The sequence below is a fragment of the Malania oleifera genome, chromosome 7, assembly GCF_029873635.1.
Source record: "Malania oleifera isolate guangnan ecotype guangnan chromosome 7, ASM2987363v1, whole genome shotgun sequence".
Classification (NCBI taxonomy): Eukaryota; Viridiplantae; Streptophyta; class Magnoliopsida; order Santalales; family Ximeniaceae; genus Malania; species Malania oleifera.
Window position 1 is genome coordinate 9153092 of NC_080423.1, and position 12047 is coordinate 9165138.

At 35.4% G+C, this 12047-nt stretch overlaps 1 protein-coding gene across 1 annotated transcript; it reads right to left on the reverse strand.

Annotated features, from left to right (window-relative positions):
- Window positions 1-1002: 1002 nt before the first annotated feature.
- On the reverse strand, window positions 1003-10315 carry LOC131159550 (UDP-N-acetylglucosamine transporter ROCK1). The gene is made up of 7 exons (XM_058114563.1): window positions 9925-10315; window positions 4310-4358; window positions 3995-4221; window positions 2803-3001; window positions 2566-2709; window positions 1991-2065; window positions 1003-1316 (listed from the first exon to the last, which is right to left on the reverse strand). Exons 1-7 carry the CDS (start codon window positions 10218-10220, stop codon window positions 1155-1157), a joined length of 1152 nt encoding a protein of 383 aa, XP_057970546.1. The 5' UTR covers window positions 10221-10315; the 3' UTR covers window positions 1003-1154.
- Between the last annotated feature and the right edge of the window lie 1732 nt (window positions 10316-12047).

Genomic DNA, 12047 nt, shown 5'->3' on the forward strand with positions numbered 1-12047 from the left:
TCAAATTTTTGTGCAAGTTTTTTATTTTATTTTTTTAAACTCAAACCGACTTTTGAAAAGTTAATTGGGTACATTTTCATATTTTTTGCCTATTTCCTTCATATTTGTGTTTTTTATTTTTATTTTCTTAATATTTTAGTAAAAAACTCCAAAATTATTTGTATTTGTAATGCAGACTTGATGTGTTGTTGTCTATTATGAACTTGTGATGGATTGATTATGTATAATTTTTTTCATGTAGTTATGTGAAACTTGTGAATCATATCCTTAGCCTCAAAACCTTGAGATAGTGTTTGGTAACCTAGACTTCGGGACTTGAACTTAAATTTGTGTGTGAATTTAAAATAAATTAAATATAATGTTATAATACATTTACATAAATTCAAATATGAATCCAAACCCCTAAAATTCATGTTTCCAAATGAAGAGTAATTGAATAGATGATGTGTGATTTTTTTATCATACCAAATTGTCATTAGAGATACTTTTAATTTTTTATTCTGTTTTCCTTTAGATAGTAAATACTATTAGTTTATTAATTAAGATATGATATAGTAAAACATTACCAACTTTACCCTCCCCTTATTGTAATTCCTAAATCCGCCCCTTATTGGATTCAGTCCACTGCTTGAATCCAAACACCTACAATCATTCTTTGAATTCCTTCATCCCGAAAATATATATGTAAAAAGAGAAATCATTTTGATATAAGCCCGTATGAGTGAATGCAGGTGCCTATTATTTATTTCTATATATAAAATTTTTTATTTATATAGAACCTTCTGTTTGTACGTGGGCAGCTCAAGCTGACTCACATGATATGGGTATCCTTGCTTCTTTTAGGTTTTCGCTATTCAGCCATCCTGACATTTCTCATCAGATGACAAAACAAAACTAACATTTTGGGAGAGTGGGTCCAGATGGAGCTTTGTACTTGGCACTGTTTAGGCATTGCTTAAAACGCAGAGCCCAAATGAATTATTAATTCAAAGAGTCGGCAAATTTGACAAGAGCAAGCATGCATGCCTCATGAATTCCCTTCACTGCTAAGTAATTTTGGTACACAAAAATTTTCAGTAACGAATAAAATGAAACTTGTACCAATTGTGGCTACAGACGTATTTAAATCACCTAATTGTTCTCAAGTATACAGTTTAAGCTTCCTTCTTTTTAACTTGGTAAGGGTACTTCTGGTATACTGAAATGCTACTGGTCACAATTGGAAGAGCCACAAGACAGTAGAACGAAGGTGGCTTCCCGTCGAAAATAAACTGCAGCAACGCTGTGACAAGTAAGGCCGAAACAATGACGAAACCCTGCACGGATTTTTGGACAAATCTGATAGTATAAGAACTCCAATAAAAGAAAAGATATAGAAGGCTAATGTTAATATGAGAATTCATTGTCAGGATGGGGAGAAGTGGGCTGAGGGCTCCCCTGCTGCTAGGTCAGGCTCCTAAAAGACACTGAATATCTAAACAGGCCAACGGTCTAGGTTTTTTACCAGCCATTTGCCAATGTTTATTGCTTAACAAAATTGCCAAGAAAATTATTTGCCGGCTATATGATCTTCAATGGCAATTGTTGAAATTTAGTTGTGGGTTTCATTTACCATGTTTTTATATAGTTAATGGCACATTCTGGGTCAATGACTTTTTCCTTTAAGTGGCCATTAGAGGGGTTCAAGCACTCATTAAGCCTACCATGACATAGCCAATGATTGATTAAAAAGGAATTTTGTTTCAAACAATAATCACCAGCGCATATGCTGCATTTAAGAGCATGGGTATCGAGTCTTGGATTTGAATTTATGTGAATTTGGACAAAATTCAATCCATATTTCATATCACATTTTGTCCAAAAATCCAAATCCAAGACTTTTCCCAAAGGGAGTATTTATGCCAGGATTGAACCATCTAATAACCACTCTGATATTCTTTGCACATTGCATATACAAAATTCCCAACATTTTTACAGCCACGAGACTTGCCTTTCGAACACCACCAGCATAGGTCGTAACGAGGCCAACAAGAATTCCACCCAAGGCATTGCTTATAATGGGTATCTGAAACAAAGACATAACTTAATGAGTCTGCCGTCTAAGCAATTAAATACCCAGTAAAAAGTTTGAAATGACAAGAAAAAACATCAAAATTTGTGGTAACAATGAGCTAACTTCTGCAAGCATTTGTGCCAATGTCAAGCTCCACCTCCCCATCCACAATTATATAACAATTTACAAGCATATGAAACATCATGTTTGGAAATGTTTTCCATTTCAATAATTACATAATTGTTAACAAAACATTTTAGATCATAAGCACCATCAATCCTCATCATAAGCAACATCCTGGAAGCAGATAATTTAGTTTAAATTATTTGAATATTATGCAAGTATACCGTAAGGTGTTAGTGGTTATCCCTCCTGCTAGGGCAGTATTTTAACAGCTAAGCACCTAAGCAGTTTGGCTACCACCATAGTGTTTACAATCTGTTATTCTCCGTATTCCCCTACGGGAAAAAAAATAATTATAATAAGAAAAGCCATAGGTCGACAATGATTACCAAAGTTAGCGGAGTCCAACCATAAAAGAACCCATGCCTTCTGATAGCTTCTCCATCAGGGGACTTATACATACTAGCCATTAAGCACAAGCTTCCAACAATAGACATTTCTACAGTCATCAAGTATGATGTGTGTTTTTTAACCTGCAATATAGGAAACAAAATGGAAACATGGACAAATTTAACAAGAAAACAGAATATTTGTCCAACTCAAAGATGCAGAATGCTTTTGCTTACCTGAGACGCCCACTGACACAGAGCAGAAGCCAGACCTGAAAGTACAGAAGCAACCAAGACAGGAACAATTCCATAAAATAAAATTTGGTCAGGGTTCCCATCACTGGAACCTTTACTAGAACCTTCACCAATGCTCAGAAGAATAGCAGCAATTATTAACAAGAAAAGGGCCCCAATTTGTTGAACTGATTGCTTTTGCCTGAATTGACCCAGAATAGACAATAACAGATGTCAGATGCTGGCATAGTTAAACAGAAATTAGGGATATTTACTAAGAAAAATGTGTTGGCATCATGTTTCTAGTGAACTTGCGAAGTGATCCTCTCTCTTTTCTTTAATAATTATTTCAATGATTACATCTAATGACTTCAGCCTGTACTATGAACCTTCTCTAACTCGTATGGAGTAAAGGCGCCTAACAAAAGATAGAAATACTCTTAAGTTGTGCACCAAATACAATCACCCCCTTTAAATTTTGGCACTTCTAAGAAACCTCTACAAGGGACAGCACTTCAGCATAATTTCATCATTTAATCTATCTCTCTACCAAGAAAATGAAATTTATCAGCTGGTGACAGCTAATCAATGTCCCACCTAGTTGCCAAAGAAGAGGGTCTAGTAAATGAATGACCTTTCAAAGATTATAAAGCGAAATCCTCAATCAAGAAATATATTGTCAAGAAAAGAAACCAGAATAAAAGAAATTAGATTCAGTCATGAAGTCAGCATATGCCATTGAATAAATGGTATAGCAAGAGGCAACTGAAGACATACTCTCTAGAAAAATCAAAGAATTAAGTACCAAACCTATTACAAATTCCTGGACCACTCTAACATGGCAAAGTGTGCTCTTGACCATCAAAAAAAGGTACAATTTCCAAACAAATAATCAAATCAATGAGCCACCAATTGACTGGCGATCAGCCAGGTTAGCTTAATTATCAGATTAGCATCCCAGTTCTATAAATAGCTGTTCACAGATGCTCATTCTCAGACATGAATCATCACTCAATTGAGCGATTTTTTTTTCTTTCTCCTCTTTTGAAAGATGTCATCCAAGATATAAAACAGTTGACATATTATAAATACCATTAATATTAACAAGACACAGAATCATAGAACAGGCTTTAAGAATCCTAATCAACAGACATTGCAGCAGCACATCAACCCTGCAACACTCATGAAAGCATACCTCAATATTATGTACGTAAATAAAGCTGTGAAAAATAACTTTGTCTGGTTCAGGATTGAGAATGTGAGTGAATCAAGATTTTTGTAAGAAATCTGCAGCAAACTATTTTGCACTGCATAAATAGCTGCTGGAAGCCCTGAAGCAGTCAAAGAGCCAACCAGTGTCCACTCCTTGTATAGTTTCTTCAAACTACCATCTTTTGTTATGAGAAAAACGGCACATATAACCTATGAAGCAGAAGAAGAATGTGCTCAGATAAATGAAGAATCAAAAGCTAAAAAGGGAAGGGAGAAGCTGAGGGAGGGGCAGAATTACCTTTGCTACTTCACATGCCAAAACAGATGAAGTCACAATAACTTTTGGTCTGACAAAGAATAAAGAATCACATAGAGACATAGTGAGTTCAAATGGACATTCCAGGGAGTAGCAGCTACTGTATTTCTTAAAGTACGTGGAAACAGAAACAAATCAAACAAACCATCATTATTCTTAAGTACCATGTGCAAAATCTATTCTGATATTAAGTGTATTTCTTAACATTTCACGAGATGTTGATTTTTTTAGTATGTCAATAGGGATGTTATGCTCATAAGGTAGCATACAGACATCCTGCTTTCGGATTTTCTCTTCATTTTTTGAATTGTTTCCGCAATAACGTTGTGGCAGTTCTTCAGATCCCTTTTTACCTTTTTGGCCAGTACTAGTGTTCTCAATGAAAACTGGTATGAAGAAAGAACTGGAAAGCCAATAACTTATGCATGTGATACTCTAATTAAAATAGATTCCGTCACAAGATTAATACAATTAGTTTTAACTGCTTTCTTGCCACGTCAACAATTAAATGCTAATAACACCTAGACTTGGAGAGCAACCTAACTCAGGGTGGACTTCAGTACTAATTCACTATAGCAATGGCAAGAGGACTGAATGGCAAAAATTATGAAGAAAGAACTGGAAAGCCAATAACTTATGCATGTGATACTCTAATTAAAATAGATTCCGTCACAAGATTAATACAATTAGTTTTAACTGCTTTCTTGCCTCGTCAACAATTAAATGCTAATAATACCTAGACTTGGAGAGCAACCTAACTCAGGGTGGACTTCAGTACTAATTCACTATAGCAATGGCAAGAGGACTGAATGGCAAGAATTATGAATGGAAATGCAACTTTCCATTTCCAACACAAATATAAGATGCCTAACATAGCCAAAACATTCAGAAAGCCTCTAACATTGCAAAGAAAGCAAAGAAAAATGTACCAGTGTCACATAAGAAAGGGAGATTATAAATTATGTTTAAAAAAATAATAATAACTTATTCAGAAATATGCACTAAAGAAAAGGGGATATAAAAAATTACAAAAAAAAAAAATAAATTATAGAAATCCTGAAAGGATTATCTTTTGATAAAGTTTTTTGAGAATATTTCAGCATTGAAGGACAACATGTCAAAGAGTGGCTGGCTAGCATTAAAATAGATTACTACCAATTAGTTGGATGCATTACTCTCTTGGACTAGCCCTATTTGGCTTTTCCTTTAGAGGGTACTCCTAGTTCTGTTTCTTGGGATCCGATGATTGAGCAAGCAGGTAGGATATTAGAGGGGCAGAAGAGAGTTTACTTGGCTAGGGGGGTCATATCACTATCATTAGTGTTTGTCTTTCCAACATCCCTACTTATTTTTCCTTTAAGAATCCCAGTTAATGTTGATAAAACTTTGGAGAGAATCATGATAGATTTCTTATGATCAGGTACACATGATAGTAGGAAGGATCGTGTTAGTTGGTAAATGCCATGATAGATTTCTTATGGTCGAGTACACGCTATAGTAGGAAGAATCATCCTGTTAGTTGGTATGTGGTTAGAAGACCTAAGGGAATTTGTACCTAATAATTTGGAGTCTAAAAACATCTCCCTAGGAGGGAAATTGTTGTGGAGGTTCCACTAAAAGGGTCATTGCCTAGACCTAGGGCTATAAGAAAAGTATGTAATTGGAACAGGTAAGATGTTAATAATTAGTATGTTTCTCATGCGAGCAGCTAAAGTAGTTTTTTTTTTTTGCTCTCCGTTTGCCTATTTGTTCTGTCCTCGTACCTGTTACAAGCATGGTGTAGTAATAAGATTTCGTTTTGGGAAGATATATGAGTGTTTGAGGTTTCTTTGGAAGTTTTGATGCCTTGTCTTTTTAGCCTTTCTTTCTTTTATAATGCTCCAATCACATTTTTTTCCTTTAGAGGGACACTTGCTCTCAAGATTTCTATTTTTTCCATTATCTCAATGAAAGAGAGGTCAATGAGCGAACAATTCTCTACAGAATTTTGGATTCTTTTGTTCTTCAATTGAGTGTGTTTTATGGATTCTGTTAGGGGATACTTCTAGCTTCTCTTAAGTAAATCATTCAATTTTCACTTATTGAAACTTAAACTTCATGGCTTTATCCTTTGAATAAGGTTATTTGGAAGACTAAGTTTCCTTTTAAGATTTAGGAATTTGCTTGGGCATTCGACTCTTAGCAAGATTAATTCAAATGACTTATTGCAGGGAAGAAGACCCCCAAGGCTATTAGTCCCCATATTTGCAAGATTTGTTTAGAGCTTAATGAGACCAATACCCACCTTTTTCTACATTGTCAGGAGGCTAGAAATCTTTGGGTATCTCTATTCTCTGTTTTAGTGAAGGATGGGTGACACAACAAGACGTTGATGACTTCATGTTGGTGCAGCTTGGGGGTTTTGGGAGAAGTAAAAGAGGCAAAATTTTGTGAAATTGAGTTGCATTTGCTGTTCTTGGATTTTATGGCAAGGGAGAAATGAGATGGTTTTTAATGACAAGACAACATCTTCCCATTTGTTATATGATAAAGTTGTTTTCAGCTTCTTGTTAGGCACTTCTGCACTTGCATTTTGGGGTCCTTTGGGGAATTTATTTGTTTAATTTTTGAAGGATTGAGTTGGAGGTGTGCACTTCTGTAATTGCATTTAGACTGTCATGAAAGGCATCCTTTTCTCCATTTCTTTCTTTTTTTTCATTAGTGAATTTCTTTTACTATCTTTAAAAGATAATGGAGGAGTGTTTCAGACATGCAGTGTGATTGTAGAATACCACTAAAATTAAAGGGAAAGTTCTAAATGACAGCTATAAGACCAGCCATGCTATATGGATTAGAAGGATGGGCAACATATTCGTAAAAATTGTCAAAATGTGAATGCTAAGGTGGATGAGTGGCATAACATTTAAGGATAAATTAAGAAACGAATATATTTGCAACACTTTAGGGATAGCACTGGTAGAATATGAGATAAGGAAAGGATGACTTCGATGGTTTAGTCATTTGAAACACAGACCAAGTAGTGCGCCAATGAGGAGAAATGAGCTAGTTATTGCTAGTGGTATTAGAAGGGATAAGAGTAGACCTAAAATAATATGGAGTGAAGTAGTAAGGAAGGATTCAATAGCTCTTAAGCTAGTCGAGGAAAATACCCTCAATCATGAATTGGCGAAAAAGGATTTATATAGCCAACACCATAGAGTGGGACTTGAGGGCCGTTGTTGTTGTTGTATCTTTAAAAAAGGACTGAAAATAAAACAAAACATTATTTCAAAAACACTTCAAGTAATAGTCACTCAAAGCCATCAATATTAATGGACGTACTTCCTAGTTAAACTCTTTCCTTTTCTTGTATAAGTTGGTTTGTATACTCAAAATTAGGGACAAAGGGGGTCCCACCCGAATAAAAGAAGGATACACAGAAGAAACATACAATGCCTTAAAATAAAAAATAAAGTATGAACATCTCTATCCTTCAATCTCTGTATAGACACTCTTCCTTCAAAAGCTCCCTTGTTTTTCTATCTCTAAATGCACCAAGCTGCATGGAGGGGCCAAATACCACACTTTTGTCAGGTTTCTCTGACCATGACTGAGTTTCCAGAGAAGAACAGAAGCCAGGCAGACTGGCATGACCAGCTCACTTTGAACCACTGCCCCAAAAGGCCCTATATTTCCCATAAAAGCGGATAACAGTAATGAATGGTTTGAATCTACCCCCATCCTTTTTACACATAAAGCACCACTATCAGTACTGAAATATTGTACTAGTTGTCTCTTGTTAGATTTGATTCCTAATCCCACACAAAGAATGCAACTTTTTTAAGCCCTCTAGTTTTCCGCACTCCTTTCCATGGAAAAGGAACCCCATTGTCACTGCTGACATCTTGTAATGGTATTTGATGGAGAATTTGTTTGTCGAACTGCCCCACCCCCCCCCCCCCCCCCCGGCCCCAAAAAAAAAAGGACACCTCACAAAATCCTCCACATTGATATTGATTCTGGTGCCATAAAGTTTGGCAAGTAGGTTTCCAACATTCTCTTGCTACCAGTCTATCAACTTTCTTCTAACCAAAAAATTCCACACAACAGCCTCATCCCCTTATGGTAAACATATCAGCAACCAACATGTCACCATTACCAGCTATTCTAAACAAGTTAGGGAATTGGCCTTTTAAAGTGTCATTCTCACACCAGACATCTCACTATAATTTGATCCTAACTCCCATTCCCCACTTGGAAGCCAATAAATTTCAAAAGTTTTTTTTGGCACCCGTGATGCATTTCAAAAAGCCCAACCCCCATAGAAGTTCTTACCCCATTAGAACACTTAGAAAACAAAACCATTCTGCTAAGATAGATTTACTAATAATGACATTTTCTTCCAAAAACCTCCATGGCAAATCTCCACAACCATTTGCCCAACAAGGCATGAACAAGTGCAGCTTTCCTAAGTAGAAACCCACAACTTTACTGGAGAATTCTAATAGAAATTTTAAACACAACAAATAGAAGGATAAAGAGGCATGTGAAAATTGGACACCCAGAACTTTCGCACAATTAGGTCATGAAGCAATGAGTAAATTGCTCAGATAAACATTAATTGAAGACTATTTCAGGTAATGGCTTATGGCCACTGCAAATGTCACCATTTGACAATTTCGAAAACCATGCATCATAAGATTAGAACAAGGAAACTATAGTCGCCCACAAACCACAAAGTAACACAAACATCTCAGCCAAATCACCATTTCCTTAGCCATGACGCCACTTTTTATTCATTGCCAGCTTTAGGGCTCCAATTACAGAGACTTTACCATGATTTACAAAGGATTTTCTCAAATAGTTCTACGAATTTGGACAGTTGGAATATAATTTAATGATGCAAACAAATTCAATTTTTGTGCATGCAAACAAGTTGTGGACCAGCAAGACTTTGGCCCAATTTTGGGAAGGTTCTGGAACTAGAAAATATGCACATCATAAATGGATTTCAAATTTAAAAAGTGATATTCCTAGATTAAATTATGCATTAATTGGTGTTTTCCTATGTTTTAAAACGGAGATTATTTTGAGTCCCTTCCCATCAAAGTTAGTTATTTCCACCTATAAAAAGGTGAAAATTAGAATTTTACTATGTTTGGAGGGCTTTCCAAGCCTATACAAGTATCTCCAGCCATGTATGAGAGATACGGAGCGTTTTTGAACAAAAAATTGAGATCTTGGCCTTTGCCTTATTTCCCTTCAGTTTCGATGCGAGTGGTGAAATTTATTTTTTAATTCAATACAGTAGTGAGTCATCTGTATCTAGAGTGGTGAATTCCCTTCTGTATCTCTTTGGTGGATTCCATCCAGGGGATATCAAAGCTACATATTTTTGTGCACGTATGTGAGTAATCTGCTAGTTCCTAATCTCTAACAACACTGAATCACCAATTCTTACAATTTAAGCACCTAAAAAACTAAAACCAAAACGAAAGAACTGCATCAATACAAATAAAGCAAATTCAAAGCCAAACACAGTGATTCAGCAACATTATCTCCCTAAATGCAAAAAAACAAAAAAAAACAGGTCCAGATGGAGAAGGCAGTATCGTTACCCGGTGAACCGTTTGGAGATCAAAGGCTGAGCTCCATACTGCAGGGTGAGGAGTGCCAGGTAGAGCCAAACCCTTGCGGTCGTCCGCCCAGGCGTAGAAGCGGGACCTTTGACCTTGGTCGTTCTCGCCGCCATTAATGGCGACCTTCGGGAGAGACGTTTAGGGCTCTGGTCGTCGTCGTCGACTCGTCGTTCCGGGCTCTCCTTCCCTCCCCCCACCTTCGGCTTTGAGGGTTGTGACTTGGCATTGAAGCACGTGTTTTCTTCGAATTGAGAAGAGACCGTAAATGTCACCATAAAACGGCGTCAGATAGATGGATATTCGTCAGCGAATCAAGTGGACTTGTCGCGTCCTTGCGTCAATGCCGTGAGTTGATTCTTCAAAGGAACGCGCTTATTTTTTTAAGAAAAATATTATTTAATTTTTCGACAAAAGATACAAATATAAATCTCCCAAGGTTTAACAAGAAGGTAAATATCTCCAATCAAGTTTTAAAATTTTTATTGACCTTTCATAAGATTTCAAAACTGACATAAAACTCACATAAAATTAATAAAAAATATTCAAATATCTATTTATATTTTGTAAAAAAATAAGTATTTTGAGAAAATGTTTGTGTCTTTTTGACAAATCTAAATGAAGTATTTTACATTTTTTAAATTTTAAAAGAAGTTTATAATATTTTTGAAACTTCAAAATTAATAAGACAAATGACACTGACCTCCCTTGAGATTTAATAAAAAGACAAAGATCTACCCAAAGGTTTCAAAATCTTCATTGACATCTCCTACGGTTTGAAAAATGATATAGACCTCCTATGAGGTTTGTCAAAAAGACACAAACCTTTTTTTCAAAAGATTTATTTTTATGTAAAATATAAAAGGAAGTGTAGTAACCTGAACAAAATATATATATATAAATAAAATAAAATAATAAATAAATATGATAATAAATATCTTAGAGGAGATATTTATAGATATTTATATATATAAATATCTTGGATGATATATTTTTAGATATTTATGTATAAATATCTTAGAGAAGATATTTTAAGTTACTTAAAAGTTAAGTTATGTTTTTTTTATATAACTCTCAACTTTCTCTCTCTTCCTCTCTCTCTAAAATTAGAAATTGGATTTTCTCTCTCTCTAGCTGCGTGAACTCTCCGCTAGTGCTCCTCGGTTCTCTCTCCCTTCTCCCAGCTCGTAGGATCTTGTTGTTCGACTAGTTCAAAAAGTTAGGGTTTCAGGTTTTCTTCCGTTTCGGGTCGTTTTTTAGGAAATAGGTAAAGAAATTTTTTTGCATCAGTTGTTTTCGAAATCTAAACCAGAAGAACTATAGTTTATGTTTATATGTACGATAGGACTGCTTATGTGGAAAATTTCACCGGATGGAATTGTTGGTTTTTCGATTTTACGGTTTTGGTAAAAACTAGGGTTTTGGGGTATGGCCTCCAATCTTATTAAAACTCTTTTATTTGTATTAAACTTAAAATATGAGATGCTTGAAACTCTTACTATCAATTTAAATGATATTTTACAAACCATTTATTATACTTTTGCATATTAAACCAAATGAGTGTGACATGAGATATTAAATGTAAGTATACTGAACTAAGAAATATGAGTATGAGATATAGGAACTGGAGTTCCAAATTGCTATTAGGAAATGTATAAAAGAGATGTCGGTTAATTATCGAGAGATGCATGTACAGGGTTAAATCGAGAGTTGTGTGTGCCGGTTTATACCAAAGAATGAATGAATGAGATTGTGAAAGATACTGGAATTGATTAAATGCTTTATGGAATGAAAACAGGTTACGGTACTTATGTTATAAATTGTATGTATGATATATGAACCACCTTAGAAAGCTTGTTACTAAGAGAGCACGATACCGTTGCTAGAAATAGAGATATAGTACAACCACACATTATTCTTAAGCGTGGGTATTTATGTGTAGTCGAGTAGTGCGATGGACCACTAGTTACATATTAGGATGGGGAAGGCCAAGTTGGGCTAGAGAAAAAGTACGTGACTAATATGATGGCCGCCAGGGCTAGTCAAGGTTTACGGACTGCACAACCCTTACCATGGGGGAAGTAAATGGTGTTTATATGATATTT